General features: G+C 35.2%; 2 protein-coding genes across 2 annotated transcripts in view; one reads left to right on the forward strand and one right to left on the reverse strand.

Moving 5' to 3' along the window:
- Positions 1–25018, reverse strand: part of dsx-c73A (doublesex cognate 73A) — a 187439-nt gene extending 162421 nt beyond the window's left edge. The window contains exon 1 of the mRNA XM_073984350.1: positions 22730–25018. Within this exon, the coding sequence (XP_073840451.1) occupies positions 22730–24169 (1440 nt within the window). The 5' untranslated portion in view covers positions 24170–25018. The remainder of the gene's footprint in view (positions 1–22729) is intronic.
- The window catches only part of LOC141402652 (elongation factor-like GTPase 1), a 708076-nt gene that overhangs the window by 186221 nt on the left and 494193 nt on the right, over positions 1–27662 (forward strand). The gene's annotated exons all lie outside the window — the stretch shown is intronic.

Consider the following 27662-nt stretch of genomic DNA (forward strand, 5'->3'; position numbering starts at 1 on the left):
AAAATCAAAGTTCTTCATAGCAGCATGGAGGGATTGGTGTTTTTGCGCAAGACGTGTTTGCGCGAGCGTGCTTAACTGCAGCAATTATTATTGGCCTAGAGACATAGGCCAAATATTACAGCAAAAAAACAAAAACTGGTTACAAAAAAAAAAAAAAAAAAAACATTACTGAAGCACAAGACACCACTCATCATTTGTTGTTGCACGTTACAACTTGACTACTCTCTATTGAACCAAGCGGTCGTGTGGTGGCTGTTGTCTAACACATTTCCAAAGAAATTGTCGTGTGACTTGTCCAACTTTTCCATTTGGACTTAATGATGAAAAGGGTGTGCAAGTTTTGGGGTCCAAGAAGTTGCATCGGATCCCAAAAGTATTCCAAAAAGGTTTAGTTATGATAAATAAGAACCAAATCGATATACACAACAAAAATGTTAAGGTTAATGAAGTAATGTCAACAATAACGCCGGTCAATGTTATACTCCCCGAGACAATGAAAAGTTAACTTTTTGTGTAAAGCTCGTCTTTAGCAAAACTAAGTAAAGACAAGTAAGAACGGCGTTAAGGTCGGCCGGGCCGAACTTTTTATACCCTCCACCACAAGTTGAGGTAAAATAGCAAGTACTAAACTCGTTCGTCACGTCAAGGTTTATTCCTAAAATAAGTGGAATATATTAACGGAAAAATATCACTTTATTTTAAACAAGCTTTAATTCGAATGAGATATCCATGTTTTCTATCAATTCAAAATCTGAAATACTACGTCACAGTCATTCCATTTGGAGGAAGTGTGTACAATCTTTAAAATACGTAAAATCGGGAGATACCTTCATATGACTAATTACTGCTATTTTCCTACAAAAAATATGGTCAAACCACCAGAATACAAAAATCTTCAAAAATATACGAGAATCGGTTTTACCTTTTATATGGGGGCTTTATTAAAACTAGCATCTATACCCACAATTCTCTGTAGGAATTTTGTATTCCCATATCGAAGACCAAACACCAAATTTAAGTCAATTCCGTGTCCTTTTTGGAAATGTGAATGCAAAGACTAATCAAAGTTCATTGCAGGAGTAGAGAAAGCAAACACTAATTTCTATCTCACTCGGTAGTTTGTGAAGCACGCAGGCATACTCATATGCTCTATCTCTCCACATTCCTAGAGTATGTAGCCTTGCAGCATTAATTACTAGCCGCTTGAAATAATTATTTTGTTCTATCGATATTCATTTCAGACAATTTGCAGTCGATTCAGTCAATCTGTCTGCCTTATCTGTACTAAAACTCTCGAACGGATCAACCGATTTGATCCAAACTTTGAACATAGTAATATTTCCTCGAGACGTCAGTTTTGAATATCGACTATATCGCTTCAATCGGACAAGGACTTCCCAAGTTAAAGTTTTAAAAAAAATTGCAAAAAAGCAGTTTAAGACCAACTCTGGGATCATTTTGAATTTTTACAGCAGGGCCCTAAAATATATAATTTTTCGGGTACAAGTCCATACTTCCTAATACGGCAGCGTTAATTTGCATTAACTGCCTTAATTCAAATTAATTCGTACATTATCCACATTCTAATGCACAAAATCAAACTTAATGTATACTGAATTTAGGTATTTCAATATGGCAATACCGTAAAAGAGAACCCATATTCATGTAGGAAAGAGAGCATATTCATGCTCTGAGACACAATTTGCATTGCAAACAACAACAAAAAAGTTGTTTCCCAGCAATCAGCTGTTTCGTAAATGCAGATGTGGTGTTCGATTTGGTCCTAATTTATTAGAGTTGGGCAATCTAGTTCCCTAAGCGAATCGATCTTTCTAGTCCCTTTTCCTAAAAGAAACTAGTTAATATAGATCGAAAAGAGTTCCAAATAGTTCCGACCCCGATAGAATTCAATGAATCTTTCTCTTTCATCGTTCTTTTTTGTCCATCGTTCTAAATAGTTCCGAAACCGAAATAGTTCAAATAATCTCTCTTTTATCGTTCCTTTTTGCAAAAAGGAACTGATTTCGAGACCGATATAGTTCTTCTTTAATCATTATTTGTGTTCCTTCCTTTAGAAGAGTTCCAAAAACAAAATAGTTCAACTAGTCATTTACTTTTATTGTTCCTTTTTCTTAAAATTAGCTAGTTCCTTAATATAGTCCCATAGTTCTGAGACCCATAGAGTTCAATCAATCTTTCTCTTTGATCATTCATTTTGTTTTCATCATTTAGTGAATGAATAATAAATAAATAACAGCGATGTAAAGTATAGCAGATCGATCTTTCTATTTCCTTTTCTCGAAAGCAATTAGTTTATATATTCCCAAATAGTTCCAAACCCAAAAGGATTCAATGAATCTTTATCTCGTTCTTTTTTTTTCTTCGTTCCAAATAGGTATAAATTTATATATAAATTTCAATATCCGAGTTAGGAGCAGCAATATAGGAGCAGGTTATAAGAATACAATTACCGAGATGCTTTATTTTTATGCAAATGAATTCATCGTTTGAGTTACTTTGAGGATCAACAAGTTCAGAAGAGATAGAGTTATGAATAGCAATCAAAACGCCACCACCACCACCACATAAAAATAAATAAATTACAGGGATGTAAAGTGAAGCAGATCGATATTTCTATGTCCTTTCCCCAAAACGAACTAGTTACTATAGTTCCAAAATATAGTACCAAATAGTTCCGAGCCTGATAGAATTCAATTAATATTTATCTTTCATCCTTCTTTTTTCTTCGTTCCAAATAGTTCCGAGGCTGAAATAGTTCAATGAATTTTTCTCTTTCATCGTTCATTTTTTCCAAAAGGAACTAGTGTCTTATTATAGTTCCGGGACCGATATCCGTTTCAGACAATTTGGAGTCGATTTAGCGATGTCCGTCCGTCCGCTGTCTGTGTGTCCGTCTGTCTGGCTGGCTGAAGCGCACGATAACTCTCGATCGGATCAACCGATTCGGTACAAAATGTGGCTTTCGTAATATTTTGTCCAAAATTAGTTTAAGTTCGAAGATGGATCATATCGGAACACTCCTTCAGTTACCTCCCCCACAAATGTTCGGAAAATTTGTGCGCACGATAACTCATGAAGGGATCAACCGATTTCGTCCATACTTTGCACATCGTGAAATTTATACATGACTATATGAGGTTCTTTCCACACAAAATTTTGGAGAAGTTCAGTTTAGGACCTGCTCTCGAATCGCTTTGATTTTTGTTATAACAAATTGTATTCACTGCCACCATTACGACGGTACACGTTTTATCAGGGGCATGTCCATACTTCCTGAGCAAATGGTCCGAAAGGTGTAAAAAACCCTTACGGCACCACGTGTAGAGGCTGGAGTGCACGATAACTCTTGAACGGATCATCCGATTCTGTCCAAAATTTGGTCATCGTAATATTTTGTTCGAACCTAGTTCAAGTTTGATGATGAGCCATATCGGTCCACTCCTTTAGCTACCGCCCCCACAAAAGTTGTAAACTTTTACTAAAACGGTGCGCACGATAACTCTCGAAGTTAGTAACCGATTTGGTCCATACTTTGCACATCGTAATATTTCTATTAGACATAAGTCAGGTTCGAATATGGGCACTTTCGGGTACCTTCCACAAAAAATTTCGGAGAAGATCAGTTTAGGACCTGAATTGTTTTGACCTTTGGTGTAACAACTTGTATTCGCTAACCCCAAAACGACGGTACTTTTTTTTAGGGCCAAGTCTATACTTCCTTAAAAAATAGCCACAAAGCTGTAAAAAACCCTATGGCACCACGTGTAGAGGCTGGAGCGTACGATAACTCTTAAACCGGATCAGCCGATTCTGTCCAAAAATTTGGTATTCGTAATATTTTGTCCAAACTTTAAGTTCAAAGAGGGACACTATCGGTGCGCACACTCCGGTACGGTGCGGTTATACGGTGACCAACTGAAATGACTCGAAAGGAATGACTCCCAAAATAGGATCCACTTCCAAAATGGACTATGTCGGTCGATTCCTTCAAACCAAATATATGTTTTTGTCGCGAAGTTCGTACATCCAAAAAGAGCCACAAAATCTGCCTAGCCGGTATTAGATTCGATATTGTCAATAGGTTAAAGTTTCAATTCACACAGGCTGAGGGTATATCTCTGTCGGCACAGTCGATTGATACTTTTTTACTTGTTAGTGCTTCATTCCACAACAACTAAATATTTTGTTCATATTTTCGTCTAAAGTCCGCAACTTTTTTAACTAATTTAAACATGCATGGATTTAACAGTATCACTAAAATATGTTTTAGTATTTGTGTTCAGGAGCGGTACGTTATCTTAGTGTACCTATCCATCTGTGGTACGGTACAGAACACTACGGTACGGTACCATAGGTAGTAGTCGATATGGCTTTTGTATTCCATTAATTCTACAAACGAGGCGGGAAACAAATCGCTTGTTATGGTTGCGACTTTTCTTTGATTTTAAACATCCCCGTCAGTTCCAAGCACTACTGATACTGTTTACTGAAGGTCAGTTCAAAGACAAACTCCACTTAGAAAAGCTTATTTTTGATATGTTCCAGAACCTGCAAAAATCATCTATATTTGATTTTTTTTTAACAATTTTATAGAGGAAAATATTACCCAATTAAAACGAATAGTAGATTCTTGCAGGTTCTGCAACGGAGCATTTATGTATTTGTTGTTTTGTTAACGAATTTCATTGGTCGGTTTCCCCATTATCCTCAAACCTATCATTCCAAATGTGGGCCCCCACTCACAACTTGAGAATCTTCAAAAATACTAAGTTACTTCTGTTCAATTGTTGTAAATTGTTGGTTTTGAAGAAGAAACAACAAAACATAGACAGAATACAATAAATACTGACATGCAACATAAAACCACAAGAAAAATATCGATAGAAAACTCTTTGGAAAGTAGAAAAAAAAGTAGAACCCAAAGCAACAATCAACCAACCAACCATACACCCAACTTACAATTCCACAGAATAGTCAATAGTCGAACAAGCTAAACGTCAATCGAATGCCAAATGGCAGAACCATTAGTTTACCCAGTGTTGCAGTATTGCTGTTGTTGTGTTGCATACAATTTATAGGTCAGTAGTAACAAATTTGCCATAAAAATGTAGGCGATGAATGCAATGGCCAAGTGAACACGTTTAAACCAAATACTGATTGTAAACAATTGCCATGAAAGCCCAGAAAGAAACGAAAAAAAAAAACAAACAAACAACAACAAGAAACCAACATGGACAAAATCTAGCAAAAGGAAAAAGTAGGAAAAAGAAAATTGAGTTATTAAATACCAAAAACAGAAACAGCATCGTCTGTGGTTAAGGCAGTAACCAATAACCCCCCTCCACTCAAACGCAAAAATCTTAAATCGATAAAATATGAAGCCTGCTACCCTGTCAGCTATCCAAGTAACGGCCTATGCCAACAAACACTGCTGCTGGAGGCTACTAACTGTGCCTTGCTGACCACTTAACCGCAACAAAATATTTGGAAGTTTTCTGGTGATTTTCCAACCTCCCAAAAGAGTTTTTCTTTCTTCGGCAGTCTTTCTCTTATGAATTAAAGATGACTATCGGGGGTTCGAATTTCTTCCAATTCATGTTATTGCTTGGTTGTTTAGTAAAGGACTTTTATGGTTTGTTGACCAACCACAAAGAAAACAACAAAACAACAACAACAATAGCAATAAAAAAGAAATTTAAACAGAAATCAAATAAAACAAAATTATTTTCATTTAAAATTCTTTTTTACGATGATTAGTTAGGTGATGCTGAATTTTCGTTGCTATTGTTATTTTTCCTTTGTGCCGTTTTGGGTAAATTGTCAAAAATAAAACAAAAAACTTAAATGTTGTTTTAGGTCACTACTAAAAAATTTAACAGAAATATTATTAGAAATATTTGGGTGTGGGTTTTCGTTGTTAGGTCGTAGGAAGCATGGGTGATGTCTTGTTTTGAGAGAAAACATTTGAGGTAATTATATGTGTGTAAGTATAGAGAATTAAAGTTCTTAGAAATAGTATTTAGATATTTAATGGAGCTCAGAATTTTTGGTGACAACATCAAATGTTTTGCAGAAACATTAGAACGAGGGTCGCTAGAAAACTTTCCGGAACGAACTAGTTCCAAGGAACTATTCTCGTTCCTATAACACTGTGCGACACAAAAAAAATTAACCACATTCTGACACCGCAGCGTGATAGAAGACGAAAAATAAGTAGACACGTGTCTCGGCGTTTTTCCCTGTTACTTCGAATTTCGAGGTTATGGGCCCCCAACGACCTGAGACCTTGATGTCAAAAAGGACCATTTTGTCAGGCTCATATCTTCTAAACCGCTAAGAATTTTGGTTTACTCGTGGAGGCAAAGTTGTAGCTCTCATCTTAAAGAATAATAATTGTGAAGACATAAAATCCATTCAACCTTATCTTCAAGGTCAAAATCGTTAAGGTCAAGTTTCCGTTATAATGTTTTCTCAGATTTTGGCCTACAGATATCAAACCGATCAAAATTGAATCAAACAACCAACTACAAAAATGTAGAAAGTTGTTAACTGAGATCTTAGGTACATTTTTGTAGTTGCTTGTATTCTTGAATTTTGAACGGTTCGGTATCTATGGACCAAAATCGGAGACAAAAAGTATACAAATCGAATATTTTGTAAAGTTTTTTGCTATTTTGACCTTTAATAACAGTTCGTAGTGGGCTCTGATGTTCTACAAAGTTGTATACTGATATATTCGCTACATTATTGTGGTTGAATGTTTTCTTGAATTTTGAATGGTTTAATTTCGATGGAGCAGAAACCGAAAAAAGAAAATAAAAATTGCATTTGTTTTGCTATTTTGACCTTTAAGAACCATTTCTACAGGGTTCGTATGTTCCAGAAAGTTGTTTATTGAGATCTAAGGTACATTTTTGTAGTTGGTTGTTTGATTCAATTTTGATCGGTTTGATATCTGTAGGCCAAAATCTGAGAAAATATTATAACGGAAACTTGACCTTAACGATTTTGACCTTGAAGATAAGGTTGAATGGATTTTATGTCTTCACAATTATTATTCTTTAAGATGAGAGCTACAACTTTGCCTCCACGAGTAAACCAAAATTCTTAGCGGTTTAGAAGATATGAGCCTGACAAAATGGTCCTTTTTGACATCAAGGCCTCAGGTTTTTGGGGGCCCATAATCGCGAAATTCGAAGTAACAGGGAAAAACGCCGAGACACGTGTCTTCTTATTTTTCGTCTTCCATTACGCTGCGGTGTCAGAATATGGTTAATTTTCCATGACACAAAAAATTACACACAGTGTAATTTAACGCATACATTAGAGTTGCGTAGTTCCGGAACGAACTAGTTCCAAGGAACTATTCTGGACAAGGAACTGTTGGAACCATATCCAGCTCTTGCGTTTATGTAGTTCGTTTCTATTCTCCTTCCTTTAATTTAAGACGTTGTGCCAGAAAAATATAAAGCCGTGCGTGAACGGATAATGCAAGATCGTAATGTTATATACCGTGGGCATTGTTCCACAAACTAACATATCGCTCATGTACTCAAATAGTGACACATCTCAAAAAATCCAGTTTCGAGAAAAACGCGTTTTAAGTTGGCGATTGAAAGTTGACTTCCCAACTTAAAAAGATTATTACACAAAAACTAAAATAACCACTTGGACCATATTTTGCACGCAGCTAACCAGATATCATTGCTAAATTTCTGTGCAAGATCAAGCATGATTTAAAGTGTTTTAGTGCTTCATAAACTCAAAGAACATTTTTGTTGAATTATGCCAAACTTTTAATTAATGAGCTGTAACTCGTTGAGTTTTAGAGATATCAACATGAAAATTTGACACAAGATAAAATAGAAGTCGTAGAAAAAAAACAGAAAACGCATTTTTGAGTTATGCCACTCTTTGAGTAAGTGAGCGATATGATATTGCATGAACACCTAGCCGCAAAAATGGTTTTTTCTCGCCAGATCCAGCAAAATTGGTCAATCGCTCAAAAAAAGGCTCTTGTGAATTAATGCAAAGAAATTGTGAATAAAGCAAGTAAAAAAGTATCAGTCGACTTTGTCGACAGAGATATACCCCCAGCCTGTTTGAATTGAAACACTTCTTCTTCAAAAAAAGTATGTATTTAGAGGGGTTTTCAGAATTTTGGGCATATGAACTTGCCGACCAAAATATGGATTTGTATTAAAGTTCAAATGTTTTGGCGGAGGTACCTAAAGTAATGGACCGACATATTCCATTTTGGAATTGGGTCTTATTTTGGGAGTCCTTCTTCTCTATAAATATCGCGCCCATCAGTCATTTCAGTTGGTCACCATATAATTTAGACTCACGAAAAACATATTATGGCTGTAAACAGGGACACTAGAAGTACCATCGTTAAACATTTCCAAAGGATCCTCGAACAGACCCTTAAACAAAAATTTTGAACATTTGTGTGGGTGTCAGCGGGCCCATAGGTCCCACTTTTGAACATAAACTAAGTTTGGACACAATATTTCGAGATCCAAAGTTTGGACCAGACACTACACTTGCTGCTGGGGTTTTTTACAGCTTTCGGGTCATTTTCTCAAGAAGTGTCGACTTACCACTCAAACAACTTACCATCGTAATAGAGATGGCAAGAAAAATCAGTGCGATTCGAGAGGAGGTCCTAAACTGCACATTTCCGAAATTTTGTTTGGGAGGTACCCGCACGAGTTGACTTACATAGTCCATATCACAACCTGATCTATGTCTCATGGAAATATGACGGCGTTCAGAGAATGGACCAAATCGGTTAATGCCTCCGAGAAAATCTTGAACTGTTGTGGCTTTAGCGAAAATCTTGAACTGTTGTGGGAGAGGTACCCAAAGGAGTGGACCGATATGGCCCATAATAGAACATGATTTAAGTCTGCACAAAATAATACGACTGCCAAATTTTGTATCGAATTGGTTTATCCGTTGGAGAGTTATCGTGCGCTGCAACCACTACACATGGTGCCTTAGCGGGTTTTTTACAGCTTTTGGGCAATTTTCTCAGGAAGTATGGACTTGCCCCTGAAAAAACATGTACCGTCGTCATGTACCGCAAACACAAGTTGTTGCAACAAAAATCAAAGCGATTCAATAGCAGATCCTAAACTGAACATTTCCGAACATTTTGTGTGGGAGGTACCCGATGCAGTGGAACGATTGAGTCCATATCGGAACCTCATCTAAGTCTGGTAGAAATTTCGCAATGTGTAAAGTATGGACCAAATCGGTTACCCCCTTTAAGAGTTATCGTTCGCACAATTTCTCCGAACATTTTCGAACTTTTGTGAGAGAGGAAGGAGTGGACAGATATGGCCCATCTTGGAACTTAAACTAAGTTTGGACAAAATATTACGAAGGCCAAATTTTTGACCGGACAGAACGTGGAAATGATCGGTCATGCGCCGTACAGCCCTGACTGGGGATCCAATGACTTCATTTGATTCCAGCACATCAAGAACAAAAGGCGTGGTCAACGATTTTCGTCGCCAGAAGATGCTGTAAAAGCGTTCAAAAACCATATTTTGGATGTGTTAAATCAATCCAATGTAAACAACAAAACACATGGTCGTATGTCAAACTGTCCTGAGTACGCTTAGTCTAAAAACTGTTAAACTTTCCAAAAAAATGGCAAATGACGCCTGGCGACACACTATGTCGCGAGTTCATATTAACTGTGACCAAAAATAGAAGGAGTTGTTGTAGGTGCATCAATTTTGGTACACGTACATATTATTGACTTACAATCTCCAGGACAAAAAACTGGGATGGTCGGTCTACGTTTTGATATAGCCCCAATAGAACCGTACCTCCCTATTTTCAGTATTTTAAAAGTTTTAGTCATAATGACCAACCGAAATTACTGAATTTTGGTGGTTAGTCTTCAGCAGAGGTATGAAACATTCCAACTGAGAATTTTGGGTGTAGGTCCACGTTTTGATATAGCCTCCATAGAAGGTTCCTCCCGATTTTCAGCATTTTGGAGGTTTTAGCCTGATTATCACACCGAAATGGCTGAAAATTGGTATTAAGTCATCGTTGGGGGCTTATAACTTTCACATTGAAATTTGTCTGCATAGGTCCACGCCTTCATATAGCCCCCATAGGACGGTACCTCCCGATTTTCACCATTTTGGAGGTTTTAGCCTGATTATCACATCGAAATGGCTGAAAATTGGTATTAAGTCTTCGTTAAGTCTCCGTTTTCGGTATTTTGAATGTTGTGGCCTCGATTAATGGTCAAAAACGGTCCATTTTTTGTAAAAAATCTAATTTTGACTTTCTCTATTCACCATTTTTTTAAATTATATTTTTAAAAGTCTCTAGTTTTAAATCAATATTTTTACGTACTTAATAAACCCACAAAAATACATGATGATCGGTTCATTCGTTATCGCACTATAGCCAACACCGCAAAGCGCTTTGTTTAAATAGGGGGTAACCCCTGAGTGAGATGGTCGCTGAAAAAGAGAAATAACATGTTCGTCTGCAAACCTCTGCAGCTGGAACCTTTATACGTTTGAAGTACTCACTTTTCACAACTCAAACAACAAATAACATCGATAAACACTTTTATAGAATTTTTTCCCACTCCACTAATTTTGAAATTTGGTTCACAAAATCGATGTACTAAGTACTACAGACTTGGGTAGCTGTAAACATCATATGATCACTATTAACTTCCAAACAAAAATTAAATCCATGTTTATTACATCCAAAGCAACTTTAAAAATTTATTTTAGAACGATAAATTACTTTATATATTAAAATTTTGGAGAATAATACAAGTTATTAATTTTAGTAAAATAAGGACAAAAATACATATTTCCAACAATTATCGGATTTGAACCTTCTCTTCAATAAATTTGTATTCCGAAGTACTTGATTTTGACCATTTTTGGCCACGGTCGTGACACTGTGCGACACTGCGTGTTGTCTGGGGCAGAATGTTTTCTAGTGCCCCTCGTAAAACTGTAAAAATACTACGGCTAACAACTGTGTGTCTTAAAAGGAGTCCTCGATTTGGTCCAATCTTTACACAATCTTTGTACTTGTTCTTCCAAACTCACGTCTAAATCGAAGATGGACTGATACGCCTTTGCTTGTTTTAAATCGAGTTCGTATAAATCAAGTCCCATGCCCTTATTTAATAATAAATCATTGGACAAAAATGTTCCTTAATGGTGTATGTATTCATACAGACCCTTGTAACATATTAGCTTATTTGCATTTTTTTGTCCGTCGTGGTGTAGATGACAGCCAAAGTTCGACATTCCTAATATAATGGTTCCTGTTTCACAAAAACGTCCCAACACTTCAAATATCTTAAATTTTCCATTTTTACCCACTAGGCTAACATCAACATTAAATCCCTTCCCCACAGTGGTGTGTCTTATGTGCCAAATTAAAATCAATTCGAATTGAAGGCTCTTCCTTCCAACATGTATTTGCAAAACATTAACAGTCCATAAAACTTCAATTAAAACCTCTTTTAAAATTTGTTCGAAAATCCTGCAGCATCTACGTGACCTCAAACAGACAAAAGCCGAATATATGTACATCTCTCCTTGTTGATATCCTTAAACCAACCAAACATACATATATCAAAGTGTTAAACCTCAAAACCCAAAACCATGGTCATAAACACAATATGTGGCAAGAATATGTCATTGCCATGATTGTTGCTTTTGCTCTTGTTGTTGTTGTTGTGTACAGAACAGGAAATCAAAAGGAAACAGCATTGCATCTTTGGTGTTTACTGCGATTTTCTATTTCATAGTTATTAGAACACCAACAAGAATCTGATTCTGGTATAACCATTTGAGGCAAACGAATAACAGAGCGTGCCTTTAGCTTCAGGCAGGTAAATAAATGTTCTACTCTACATCAGGTGAGCTAAAAAAGGAACAACACCACCACCAAAGTTGGCAAACTCACACTAAACAAATCTAGGAGAAGGAAGAAAGGTGGTCAGAATAGCACCATTGCATGTTGGACTGACTGGCAGTGCAACTTATGACAACAACGCCACTTGTTACTGCCTTTTTAACTGTTCTTCAATTTAATGTTGAGCTCTTAGAGTTTGTTTTTTTCTGTTCTGTTTATAGTTCATTTTATTAAAGAGCTCATCGTCGTTGTCTCCAGATGTGCCATGGAGTAAAAATTCACATTCAAAATCCCATCGTTGTCGTTGTCTACCGTTAAGGTAACGAGTTGGGAAGGTTATTACATGCATGCGAATACCTGTACATACATATGAGTTGATGTTCGAGCTGCAATAGCTGTAGCGCATTGAAGCATTCAACCATTACAAGTGCTAGTGGTTGGTAGTGAGTGATGGTGAAGCTTGTAATGCTGTTTGTTGTCATACGTTTTTTTCAATTGGAGGTAAAAGTGGCGGCGGTCTCGCTGTCGCCTTTTTAAATGTCTATGGAAAATGATGATTTTACTGTTTCGATTCATTTGGCATGTCGTTTTGCTTTTTATTTTTTTCCTTCTCAACTCGTAAAATGATTGCCATCGAAATATTGGAAAATGTCATCATTCAATAATCAAATGACATGCAACTAGTTTCAGTCTATTCTCTGGGGGTTTAGTGGTACAACAGCAGGTAGATAGGTACATACATATGTACGCATTTAGGCCAAGGATGTGTGGAAATTGTATGGAGGATATGTTACCGACCTTAAAGGGATGTGTGTTCGAAGGAAATCATTTTGCTTATCGGTCAATTCGAATTTAGTTTCAAAATGTTTAATGGAAAGCCACCTTGGTGCAGCGGAAAGCACTCAAAAGGCCTGCGGTTTAATCCTAGATCAGAACATTAAAAATTTCGGACGTGGCAAATTTCCATAGTGTAATTAGGCCGACATTTCTTAGTATTTTAGCCAGGAAGAAACTTCTCTACAAGCGGTGTCGTAAGACACGACATTCGGACTTGGCGATAAAACGTACGTCCCATATCATTGATCCAATATGAATCGGGGTGCACTCATTGATATGAGATAAGTAAGTTGTCCCTTCGGCGATGTTGTGGGAACATATGTATGTATGTAATGTTTACTTGGTTAATATTCAACCACGTGATACGATACACCACAACGAATAACTTTTAATAACTGAACCAATATAAATGTACATTGATTACATTTATAGGATATTTAAATAAAACTCTAAGAACTAGGCCAACAATATCGGCAAAATCTATTTTAATTTAAAGATGAAAGTCCTCTGAAAAATATGACTAAATAATGCACAGTTATAGGAAATTGAAAGTCTAGTTGTTTCGAAATGCAACTATTTTATATACATAATGTGCCTGAACCATCTTTAAATGAAAGAAGCTTACACCTGGGAAGTTTTTTCCGGATTCTGAAACTGCAATGTTCATAGATGAGAAAAATCCCCGGAGCGTTTTTTAAATAAATCGCAGTCAAAGCAATTGAACAATAGAATTAAAACTTTGCACACTTTTCACACTTGGATGACAACCCAGCTAGACAGAATTTCTAAAAAAAATCCGATTCTGATGCCGAATGGAAGAAAGAATTTTCTAAGGAAATTCTTAAAAACTATTAGAGTTTCGCGACGAATTCGGTACGAATTCGGAAGAAATTCTGGAAAAATTCGAAGAAAAGTTCAGATTTTCTAAAAAAAAAATCGGAAAAAAATTCTTGGGCCCTGCCGCCTTTGATATTGCCACAACACGTGTCGCGCTGTACAGAACAAACCCCACTCAGAGACAATTTTCTTTTAATGCGCTATTTGTGGAAGATTCTATTTTCAAACGTTCTAATGATTTTCCCTGTTGTTATCATTTTGTGATTAATAGTAGAACAAAGTGCACGAGTATGTTGAATAGGGTTATGACATTTTTACAACCTCATATCCCTGTATGATATTTTGATGAGTTTTTTCCTAAGATTACATAAAATCTTAATTATAAAGTGATTCGACAAAAATGCATCCGCATAAAAAGCTTTTAAAGTTTTTATTTTTCAGAACTTTTGAAAAATTTTTGAAGTCACTTTAAGAGATATTTAACTGAAAACAATGTTTCTCACTAATTTTATCATCGTATTATACCGCATATATCATTTTATATTATATATAATTTTATCTCATATACACTCCGGTTCATCTGAATAGAACCAACCAATCTTTGTCCACAAATACCGTTATATCTAACGAAAGGAGAGGAATTGTAAATTATAATTTTGTAGACATGTAGAGTATATAGTAGCCGATATTTTCAATACCTAACATGATTCACATATGCGTTATAACGGTACTTTTTACTCGCTTTATGAAAAAATGTCAAAATATTAGCATTTTTTAATGCCTAAGAATTTACACAAATCCTTTGTTAGATGTGGTAAACTTTAACAAAAAACTATTTATAATTATAAATAAATGCCGTTAGTGTTGATTGCCAACAAATATTGTGCAAAAATTTGTATTAGGGTCTTGAAATTTGATGAAAATCGAGGCTTAGAGCTCCAACAAATATTTTTATGAAGAAATCGGTAGAAACAATTTATAAAGACAAAATTTTATACTGAATTATGTTCAAAATTTTCTGTACTACAATAAAATTACAAAAAAGTCACATTTGATAGGTTTATGAGTCCGAAACAGAGGAAATGTGGTAAAGATAACTCAAATTTCTACCTTTTCAACCCAAAAATTGATATTTTATCTCAGAAAAGTGAATGCAAATCGATGGGTTCCACTCAGTTTCGTTGGCTGTGGACATCCACAGGTCCAAAAAATAAAGAAAATTCCACCGCCGAACGCTCCATCTCACCATCAAGTCCTTAGAATTTCAAAAGGTTCTAAGACATTTGATCTGAAGAAACAGCTTAGTGATAGGGAAAGGCACACGTTAATTTTTTCGGAAGGAAAGGGTTTAATTTTGACGATTATGATGTTCACACATCTTTTCCTCATAGAATAAGTACCGAAAAAATATATCTGATCCGTTATTACACTAAAAATAGCGCCCATGTTTCTGTGCTTTCCTTGTCATGCGATATCTTCTAAATCAAAGCCCTTGATGTTGACATGAAGCGTTTGGCGGTGGGATTTTCTTTATTTTTTTGACCTGTAGATGTCCACAGCCAACGAAACTGGGTGGAACCCATCGATTTGTATTCACTTTCCTGAGATAAAATATCAATTTTTGGATTGGAAAGGTAGAAATTTGAGTTATCTTTACCATATTTCCTCTGTTTCGGACTCATAAACCTATCAAATGTGACTTTTTTGTAATTTTATTGTAGTATAGAAAATTTTGAACATAATTCAGTATAAAATTTTGTCTTTATAAATTGTTTCTACCGATTTCTTCATAAAAATATTTTTTGGAGCTCTAAGCCTCGATTTTCATCAAATTTCAAGACCCTAATACAAATTTTTGCACAATATTTGTTGGCAATCAACACTAACGGCATTTATTTGTAATTATAAATAGTTTTTTGTTAAAGTTTACCACATCTAACAAAGGATTTGTGTAAATTCTTAGGGTGGTTCTATCCTGGTGAACCATTAAAAAATGCTAATATTTTGACATTTTTTCATAAAGCAAGCAAAAAGTACCGTTACAACGCATATGTGAAACATGTTAGGTATTGAAAATATCGGCTACTATATACTCTACATGTTCACAAAATTATAATTTACAATTCCTCTCCTTTCGTCAGATATAACGGCATTTGTAGACAAATATTGGCTGGTTCTATTCAGATGAACCGGAGTGTATCATAAAAATTAAAAGCGGTTTGTGTGGGACATTTTTTTAAAATTTAAGTGGAATCAAAGTTATTTTAGTCATTAATAGCTAAAAGACCAACCATTCATGCAAAAGGAAATCATTTTTTGAGAAAAAAATTTTTCATTTCATAGAATTTTTTCAAAAAAAAAAAGATTGTTCCAAAGTGGTTTGTGCGGAACCTTTTTTTTATAATAAAGTGGAATGAATATTATTTTAGGCATTAATAGATAAAAGTTCATTCATTCTCATTACAGGAAATCATTTTTGAGAAAAAATGTCAAAAAGTCATAACGCTAATGTTGAAGCTATCAACACTATATTGAATAACACTGTGCAACTGGAAATGCAAACAACTTCTAATGGGCATTTTCTGAAAGTACATATTGAGACTACAAAAACCATAATTGGGTTTTGTGTTCTTAGATCGGGTTTAGATTTTATGGCCTCATCTTAACCGACTTAAAATGAGCCTTTTTTCCAGTGATCGGACCTTTATCTCCGAAATAAGAATTTTGCTTTGCAGTCTTCAGCAATATTGTAGCCCGAAGGTAGTAGAACTTATGTGTCAGACAGATGTACTAGGAAAAGCTGCATCTAGCGCATCAAACTCGTTAAAATATAGAAAAGTTTACATAATTTCTGAAATTCTGGTCAGTAACAACTGAACTGTTGGAAGTTGAAACAAGCGACCATTCTAAAAAATTTCCAAACAATGTGACCATCAATTCTTCAGAACATTCTGAAACTCTAAAATTGTTATTTCACGTTGTTTAAGGGGTATTTCATAACATACCTTTTACAAAACATATTTCAAACAATGTTCACACAGGCTGTTTATTCTCATTTTGGGGATTTCAATGAATTATTGAAATATTTACCAAATTGTTGTTGAAAAATTCGCTATAAACAAGGCGATAGAGGCATTTTACAACAATATAATGTTCTGAAGAGTTGTTTATTACATTCCAGAGAATATTTTCCCAAAAGGTAACATTAAGAAGAATTTAACATTTTTGGAGATACGCTGCGAAATATACACAAATTATAGAGTTTTTCACATATATTATAAAATTTGAGGCAATAAATGCAGATTTTCGAGTTCACTATTCCTCCAAAGATTTTCTTCTTGCTCTTATCTACAAGTTTGCTGCAGATGTCAAAACAAGATTCGTATTGGTTTCAGAAATACAGCCCCGATTTGTTTTAAAAATTCGATTTTTAACCATGTTTAGATGAGGCCATAAAAACCGAACCCGATCTAAGAAAAAACCAAAATATGGTTTTTGCCTATTGGTCCTCTACTTTCATAAAATTCTGGAAAGAAGTTGTTTGCACGCGATTGGCTCAAAAATGTTGCACAGTGTAATATGTTGCATTTATATTTAAAAAAATTTAAAATTTGTATATGCGAATTTTATAACCAGTCATTTTGTTTTTCGACAACAACCGCACAAAAAAATCTGAACGAATGCGGAATGACGATTCTTCAGAAAATGTGCAGAGATTCTTAAAAAAAAACTTATAGAAAATTGATCCAATTTCTAGGAAAATATTAGAGAAATCGGCAAATTTCTAAAAAAATATTCAGAAAATATAAGAAAAAAGCGGAAATCAGAGTACTCGGAAAAAATTGTTAGCTGGGAATACATGAATTTGATACCAAAAACCAATATGGGTCAATTTTTTCCTATACCCCGCCCATATAGCGGTACCACGCTTTTGAAGATTTTACCTTCATTTTAGCACGAATTGGCCGTAACTTGACATTTGGAGTTCCCAATGGTACAGAAACTTCCCCACCAAAAATTGTGGATATGTTTTGATGTTGCCCCCATATAACGGTACAGCCCGATTTCAGGCATTTTAAACTTTTTATCTACATTATCGGCCTAAATGGGCTGTAATTTGGTTATGGGGTTTCCATTGGTTACAAAATGTATTTAGCAATGCCTATCGAAATGAGACTAAAAATATATTGTAGAGAATTTTCACTGCTTTAGTCCAATTTCTTTATGACTTGTGGTTTCCGTAATATCGTAATATTTTGTCCAAACTTAGTTTAAGTTTGAAGATGGACCATATCGGTAAACTCATTCTGGCACCTACCCCACGAAAGTTCAAAATTTTTCTGTAAAATGGTGTGAGCGATAACTATCGAAGGGAGCTATTGATTTGGTCCAAACTTTGCACATCGTACTATTGCTTCCAGATATATATCTGGCTCGAATATGAACTCTATCGATCCACTCCTTCGGGTGTCTCCCACACAAAATTCGGATAAAGTGATTTTTAAGAGCTCCTCTCGGATCGTTTTGAACTTTTTTTCAATAGGTTGTCCTTGCGGCTTCCTTGCGCAAGTCTATACTTCCTGTGATATTAGCCTAAAAACTCCATGACGGCACCGACCAAAATGGCTAATTCGCAAGATAATTTTCGCAGGGAGTTTCTGATTGGTACAGACTTTGCACATTGTATTATTTCATCCAGTCACGTGTCAAGTTAGAATATGGACTATATCGGTCCTCTCCTTCGGGTACCTCCCACACAAAATTCGGAAAAAGTTTAAGAGCTCCTCTCGCATCGTTTTGATTCTTTTTAAAGTGGGTTGTTCTAACGACCTCATTTAAAACGGTACAATTTTTTTCCGGAGTAAGTCAATACTTCCTGAGATAATGGTCCAAAAGCTCCAAAACCCTGCCGGCACATACTAAAATGACAATTGTGCTAGATAACTCTAAGACTCACTTAATATTTCGAGACCTTTATGAAGAAGTTTGGTTACTAAAAATGTTTGGTATATGTCAGTGATTTGGTATAGCCCCACATTTCGGCATCTACATATTTTAAAGCAAACTCTTGATTCAAAATCTATATATTTTTTATACGGCTAATTACTGTGTTTGGTTTTTTTTTGATCAGCGGCTGAGGGGTATCTTTCTTACTTGTTTTTCAAATCAAAGAACATTTTTTCCTTTCATTACGATACATAATCTTAACAATTTTATGTGACCTTGTAGCTGGGATCATCACTAAAAATAACAGTTTCGTGAGGTACGGGAAAACAATTAACACACAACACTCAAAGGGAAAATATCGATGTCGAATTTTTTTATGCGGCACCCCCTTAAAGTGTTTAATTTTGTTAGATTTTAAGATTGCCAAAGTTTGAGCACAATCGGAATATGTTAACACGTGCCACTGCACAGTGGATGCGCCCAACGATGGAAATCAAAAAAATGCATGTCGCCATTTAAAAAATTTAAATATGCAAATCTCTTCTAAACATTTAAAATTTTTCGAAACTCAAAATTTTTTGCCGTTTTTAGCAATTCTTAAGGAGAAAAAGGCTTACAAACATGACTAATTTTGGAGAAAAAAAATTTATTTTAAAATAACAACAAAAAATGGTTTTATTATAAGCGAGTTTCTGAAACAAAGGACTATTATTCACGCCTTAACTTAAGTTGAATTATTTAGTAAATCTCCCAAGCTTTGTTTTATTACGTATAACAATTCCTCTAATTTGCAAGGGTTACCAAATATTTTAGTTATAATATTGGTCAAAGTGAAAATATTTAATATTGATGTATAGATTTCCTTAAAGATTTAGTTACTTTCCAAGCATAAAGCCAAGGGCCTGTAGATTTTAAAACTGTTTAGACTTTTTGTGGACATTTGCGGTTTTAGCAGTTAGGACAAAAAGTTTAACCCGGTTTTTAAGTAATTTTAAATGTATGTTCAATATAATGTTTTTTTTGTGCTATTAGTGATTTCTTTTAGCATTGTAGCTTGAAGCCGCATGGAAACTCGTGAAACAAAAATAAAAAGTTTTATGGGTATACACTTTAAAACATATTTTTTCTTGTTTGGGACACCCTAATGTTGCAATACGCCAAAACGTGGAAATTTTCCCCGAATTGAGAACCAAAAATAGGTTGTTACCGGTAGTTCTGCAGAAAAGGGTGATTAAATTTTATAAAGCAAAGTAAAATGGGTGGTAACCCTATATGGAGGCTGTAGTTGTCGAGGTTTGGAGCCTATATGACATTACTTCCGATGACTGTCAAAAAACTCGACAATTTGTATTTATTGGCGCCATATAAAATGTCATCAACGTCAAATCAAGGAGAATAATCATCTGTTAACCTTTGAAGCAGAAGCAGCAACTTTGCCGCAAAAGATTATAAACATAAAAAATAAACCAAAGTTAAGACCGTCAGTGTCTTTCAATTTAACTTAGTGTTTTATTTAAACCTACACCACCAGTTTACCAATAGCAACACGTAAGTATCGCCTGAATACTTGTTGTGTTGTCTTTATTGATAAAAGTGTTGTTGTTCGTCTTTGGGCAACAATTAATTTCGGCTCTAAAACTACTCTGTAGATTTAGAACCCCTACAAGTCCATACGCCTGTATCGGAACTTGTACATGGTCCTTCGAGCCGGAAAATGATGTGAAAAAGTGATGAGTGAAAATGATAATTGTTTTATTAGAAAAAATGATGTTAGTGTATGTGTTTTATTTGATAAATACACGCAAAATCTCTAATTCTCTCTTTTTATTCTAATTTCCACTCGGTATTTCTTGGTAGTGTATTGTGTACAACAATAATGCAAAGGGCCGCCACATTCAAACACTGAATATAGGCAGAAAATTTTAGATCTTTTTCATACAAATTTAAAATATTTTTGTGTTCTTGGCAAGTCAGCCGATTCGTTTTTAAAGGCTTCGAAGGACCATGTACAAGTTCCGATACAGGCGTATGGACTTGTAGCGGTTCTAAATCTACAGAGTAGTTTTAGAGCCGAAATTAATTGTTGTCCAAAGACGAACAACAACAGCACTTCAATGAATATAGACAACACAACAAGTATTTAGGCGATACTTACGTGTTGCTATTAGGAAACTGGTGGTTTAGGTTAAATGAAACACTTAGTTTAATAGACGCAGGGGGTCTGAACTTTGGTTTTATTTATTTTATAATTAATTCTTTTGCGGCAAAGTTGCTGCTTCTGCTTCAAAGGTTAACAGATGATTATTCTCCTTGATTTGCGTTGATGACATTTTATATGGCGCCAATAAATACAAATTGTCGAGGTTTTTGACAGTCATCGGAAGTAATGTCATATAGGCTCCAAACCTCGACAGTAGTCAAAAGTTGACCGATATCACATTTCTTTTTAAAGCAGTGTTCTGAACTCCGAGTTCATTATTAAAGCCTATTTGAATATTTGTTTCACATATGCCAAAATAAAACATCCTCTCTCCACACATGAAAAATATGTTCTAACATAAAAAAATATGTTGGTACCCAAACATATAAAATTGAGATATGTTAAAAAATGTTGCAAACATATATATATTTTTTTGCAATCAGTCCCAAACAAATATTTGTTTGGATCCAAACATATTTCTAACATATATTTTTATGCGTGTGATACTAAAATAGCTAGAGTGCACTATAACTCTTCAAATGGTTATATAGGCCAAACTTCGATTTTGTAATATTTCTTCCAAAGTTAGATTGTCTTCAAAGTTGGACTAAATTGGTACCTTCCACAAAAAGTTAAAACTTTTTCACGTCGATATTTAGCCACCTTTCTCGGATCCTTTAAAAAATTTCTTATCGCTGGCTGTTTATGTGGTCCTTATCACGGCGATAAGTATTTTTCCTTTGGGGAGTCCAAACTAAAATGGTTAGTGAGCAGGAAAACTTGTATGAAGTAGTTAATTTAACTAGAGATGATGGACTATGTCGTGCCAAGCCTATGCGTGCCAAGAGTTTAAAAATTTTTGTTTAAAAAATTTTTTGGCATGTCTGGTTTAAAGTCTGGATTTTGGCTGTTATGACCATTGTTAATACACTCAGATTTTGGGGTTCTCATTCAAACGGTTCAATTTATTTGTTTAATGATATTTATATGTCCAAATATAAGGACCTAAGTCCGAACGGAAAGATCTTTAACTGCTGGTCTTGTCTCTACTTATCCATTTCCCTGTCACAAGGCTGAGAGTATACATGCAGCCAGTAGTCGGTAAATCGACTGATATTTTCTTGCTACTTATTATGGAATTTGAATTGAAGCAAAGCCTTAATGTTACCGTTCTAGCAAAATCGTTAAGACATCTCTGTCCGTTGAAAACCTACATATGTTTGGTCGGTAAATTTGAATCACCGTGAGTCGGAAGAATTCGAAATTTTTAAGATAGTCCGAATTTTGAAGCTAAATTCGTAGAATTCGTTTTTTATCCACAACAATGAACTGGAAAAATTTTATCATCAATTGGGAAATAATTGTCGCCTGTAGAGCGATTTCCTAAAAATTCGTCTTTAACCACGTACAAAGTACTATCTGTGAAAATAAAGATTGCCCCCTGGGCAAGCGTTATCATTAACCGGTCATCATAAATTTTTGTGGAAAACGTTTTTTTAAGCCAACATAATGAACCGGTACAGTTTTTTCATCGATTGGACCATAAATGCGGCTTCTAGAGAATTTTCGTGAAAATTCACCTTTGGTCCCATACATATTACTATGGAACAAATATCGCTCCGGTGGCACGGGTTAACGTTAACCGAACGCCCTAAAATTTCATATATAAGGTTTTTGGATCAAATGGAAAAAAATTGGGGGTAGGCCTTTCAAATTTGTTTTTTTTCTTTTTTTTTTTTTGTATGTCCTTGTACAGTGTTCCTTCGTTTTGGAAATTTTATTTCCAAAAGTTACACTTCACGAATTATAAATAAAAATAATTAACAGGGCATTGGAGTGTCTTTCCTATTTAATTTAATACATCCATCCATCCGTTGAACAACACTTCCTCTCTGTGAATTATCCTTGAATTATGTTTTCTTACATTTAATGTGGTAATATGTAATTATTGTTGTTTTCAACTCTTACCTTATCTTTATTGGCGATACCAGTTTCAAGTCCTTGTTTTTGCTGAGTTTGTAGTTGCTGCTGCTGTTGTTGTTGTTGCTGTTGATAATATTCCTCACGACCATTGTTATTTAAACTGTCGATTATGGCCGATGTATTGACATGGGCATCATAAACAATATCCTGATTGTTGGAACCATAACTATTCGATGGTAAAGAAGTTGAGGCAGTGGATACACTGGTTGCCGCTGCCGAGGAGGAGGACGACACTGACAAACTTGCCATATTATTAACAGGATTAATGCCACCATAAGCAGTTGAGGCCGTGGTCAAAGGTAAACTGGATGAAGCATATTTATCTAAGGATGCGGAGGAGACGGGCTTTGGCTGTGATGCCTGATACGATTGCAACGAAGGTTGTGCCAATGGTTTGTGGGTAATTTTTTGCTGATACGATGATTGTGTAACAGTCGAGGGTGTATGTGTAATCCTTTGCTTTGTTGAAGAAGTTTTAGTGTATGACGATGTGGATGGGCGTCGTTTGCCACCATTGCCTTTAGTTGAGCTATGGCTACCGGGTCTTTTTGTGGCACGAGTTTTTGTGGTTTTGCCACTTGTGGTCAGGGTTCTTTGGCTACCAATGGTGGTGCTAAGAGTGGCCATTGTCTCACTTTCATCAGCAGCTGCAGTAATACCCATATTATTTGAACGTGCTGCCACCATCTCCTCTTGGGGATCAGTTGTTTCGGTTGCCGATTCCAGGGTGGTGATATCGTAATCCTCACTGACACTAGGTAAATCAGTTGCGTTTTCAGCACTTTCATCTTGGGCATCCGTTTCAGCATTCATTTCGGTGGTGGTGGGCAAGTCATGAGTTTGTCCAGTCTGTGATGTGGTGACCGCAGCTTGGGCAGCCGCCAATTTATCCATAGAGTTTTGTAATTGCAACAATGTGGTTTCGTCTAATACCAAAGTTGGTTCAGTTTTGCCTTCTTCCTCATCCTCATCCGCTTCATCTGTGTTCATATCTGTGGCATCAGTTACATCGGTTGGTGTGAAGGTGGAATTTTCTTCATCACTCGTCTTTTCAGCATTCTTTGTTTGTGTGGAATTTGCCAGCAGTTTTTCATTGATATCCAATGTTTCCTTGAGGCGTGCCACCCGCTCAACAATCCTCTCCAACATATCCTTTTGAGATTCTGGTAAATTTTTTGTATCCAAAGTTAACAATTTGTTATATTTTTCAATATTTTGCTTGACCGTTTCAATGTCAGCCTGCATTTTGGAATCCGGCGATGCAGCAATTGGTCGTTGTTCCTCACTAGGCTCATAGTAGGTGCGGGCTCTGCGATTGCTATAGCCCACCAATTCAATCACCCCCGGATAGTTGTCAGCCAAGGAAAATTTGGCCGTTAACGCAAGCAGTGTAAGCAAAAAGAAAAGTGACCGAATTAAACCCATTTTCACCAACTTTTTCCAAAATTAATTTTTCTCGAAATTTATAAAACTTTTAATCACCAAATTTAAATTAAATGTATTGTTAAAATAATTATTTTTTATTCTCAAAACCAGAACTTTTTTTATTTTCCGTTACAACACTTTGTTTTTCAATTCAATTAAAATAACTTTTTGACTTTGATTGGCTTTTAGTGAAAAATTTTCCAATTTGTTTTCTTTTTCTTCTGTTCTATGTTATAAATGTCAGATAACTGTTTATTTCGTTTCGTTTTGGCTAAGTAAAGTGCTAGTTAATAAACCAATTTTCTTGTTTTGGCCTTCTCTCCTCAATACACCACGGGAAAAGAAGCAATGCTACTTTTTTGTGCGATCGCTTAATACAACTTCACGTTTAAAACGAGATTCTTTTACTGTCGCTCGCTCGATCACTGATGCCCGAAGAAAGTTCAAGTTTGCCAAGCTAAAGGCAATTTCACGAACCGTTACCGCGCTTAAGAGTTTTCCAAAGAAGCAAAACGAAAACAACAACAAGAACAAAACCAATTTGAGCTGAATTAAACTGCAAGAACAACAACGACTTGTTGGCTTTTATTATTTTTTTGTTTTTGCTATGTCGGGGATAAGACAAGAATTTGTGATTGAGATTAACTGGGCGTACAAGAACGCTGGACTTGTAAATAGTAGCACCGCCGTGGTACAAATGTTTTGAGTTTTGATTTTGCAGCGTCTTTTAAAAATTTTTCCTCCAACCATAATTCACACACAAACAAACACCCAACTAGCTTAACATTACTAGCCAAACCAAGCCAACCAACCGTTAACGATCCAGCCAGCTAGCCACCAACAAGCAGTAGGAAACCAACAAGCCAAACAACCACCACCTCGTCGCAGCATAGATCCCATCCCAGCCATGTTTTCTCGCAACTTTTCCCCAAGTTCATGGCATTTTTTTTTCAAACCAACAACACAAACGAAAGCGATGCCTTTGCCATAGCTGCTCTCTGTTAGACTAGTTCGGTCGCAACATAGATAGGTTTAAGCCAGGTTCGAGGGTTTCTCATACCTTTTCTTGATCTAACCAACATGTTGTATTGCAACTTTCTTTGTTGTAACTTTCTTCCGACTCTTCATAAACTATCGTTTCTCTATTTTGTATTTACTCTCTATTAAAATTTCTCTTTGATAGGCTTCTCTTCATTTACTACATGATTGTTAGTTTTTTCTAGTCTTGGCTTAGTTGACATTTTCGTTAGATGCGGACTATGGTTATTGGGTTCAGAAATTATGACTTAGTTAATGGTAATTATTGTTGTTATCGATCAACTTAAGATCAAGAGTGAAACTAATTTACATATTTTCTAAAACAATCATGAGCATTCATTAACTTCAAAGTAGGTGCCAATTGCTCTCTCTTTTCTGAATATCAAAAAATTAATTTTTGTGGTTTTTTTTTTATTTAATAAATTTAAAAATGATTGAAATAAAACTAATCTACCACATAAATAATCTCTCCTACGATTTACCCCTTACGAATCATTATTAAATGAACACCAATTTATTTTAAAATAAGTAAGCAAAGCTTATGGGTGACGTAGGTGATGTATAGACTAGGGTTATGACTTTTTGAAATTTTTTCTCAAAAATGATTTCCGGTAGTGAGAACGAATGAACTTTTGTCTATTAATGCCTAAAATAACATTCATTCCATTTTAATATAAAAAAAGGTTCCGCACAAACCACTTTGAAAATTTTTTTTTTTTTGAAAAAATTCTGTTAAATAAAGAAAACAATTTTTCTCCAACAAATATTTCCTCTTGCAGGAATGAATGTTCTTTTGCCTATTAATAACACGGTACAACAAAATTTAACTTTTTTTAAAATTACATATCAAAATATTCTACAAAATTATTTGCCATAATATTTTACTATAGGTCCCCGAATACACAATAAAGTAAAATCACGTTTTAGGGTCAATGTTGTACTTTATCTGAGTTTATTAAGTTTTGTCCCACAAAACTTCATTCATCCTGCTCTGATACAATTGACTGAATTAACCCATAATTTCTTCCTATAATATCTAATTTTGTAACGTAATTTTCTTAACAAAGCATTTTACTAAGATATCTAGTTTGTTCTGAGACTTACAGTGAAATTTTGTGTAGAATATTACTTCTTTTAACAGCTTTCGTCTTAAACTAAATTTTATGTTACTTTCATGCATCAACTCGAAAAAAGCACAAAACAAATTTATTCAAAAAATATTTGGGTGTTTTGTTGGCAAACTTGATGTATATATTTTCTTGATATATATTGCAAATACACATTTCATTTATACGGCGACTTATATTGAAATTTGATGGAGAATATTTTTGTCTTTGACGTGTTCTATGTAGAATGAAGTTTTGTGGGACAAAACTTAATAAGCTCAGAAAGTACAACATTAACCCTAAAACGTGATTTTAAATAAAATTTACTTCAAGATTCCTTCATTATTTTTTATTGTCCGAAAATAAAAACCGGTTTAGCAAATATTTAAGCATCTACTGATAGATATCAAATGCTGTTTGCGTTTTATATACATTTTCTTAATACAACACAAATAGAATTTTTAAATATTTTTTCTTTATTTTTTTCTTTATATGGGAATAAAGCCCACCATAACGCAATCCAGTAACAAAAATCGCGGATGTGCTCGCCCAAAATTTTTTTCATTATTATACCCTACACCACTATGTGGGGAGGGTATTATAAGTTGGTTTTGGCCAAAAAGTTTGTAACGCATCGAAATAATGGTCGTAGACCAAAATGAATGTCTCGACGAGCTGAGTCGATCTGGCTATGTGTGTCCGTCCGTCAGTCCGTCCGTCCGTCCATCTGTCCGTCTGTCCGTCTGTCCATCTAAACATTGTAATCACGCTACAGGTCGCAATTTTGATCGGATCGTCACGAAATTTTGGATGTTGATGGGGGTCCCGGAGTGGAAGAAGCCTATTGATTTTGGTGATGGTCGGATAATATTTAGGGGTCGGAAAGGGCAAAAAACTTAGGTGGATAAAAAGACAACGTTTTTTTCAAAGCGAATATCTCAGCTTCTATACGGGGTATACCAAAAGTAAAACCTGACAATAAAAGTAGAAAATATCGCCTTTCTAATGATGTAAAGTAGGATCTCGTTGGTGATCAAACAACGAAGATATTACAATAGTCGCAAATAAAACCCAAATTTTCATTTTTGCGATTTTAATTATAATGACGAATATCACAGCTTTAGTTGGGGACTTTCCAAAAGCAAAGCCTGGCTATGAAAGTAGAAGATCCCATCTTTACAATGATGTAAACTAGGTCGGCGTAGGTGACCAAATAATGGAGATATCGCAATAGTCGGTAATACATCCCATTTTAACACTTTTTTGGTCTCAATTTTGATCGGATCGTCACGAAATTTTGAGGGTTAATGAGGGTCACACAGATGAAGAAGCCTATTGATTTTGGTGAT

The sequence above is a fragment of the Musca autumnalis genome, unplaced genomic scaffold (genome assembly GCF_047663935.1).
Source record: "Musca autumnalis isolate F117 unplaced genomic scaffold, ASM4766393v1 scaffold_4, whole genome shotgun sequence".
Classification (NCBI taxonomy): Eukaryota; Metazoa; Arthropoda; class Insecta; order Diptera; family Muscidae; genus Musca; species Musca autumnalis.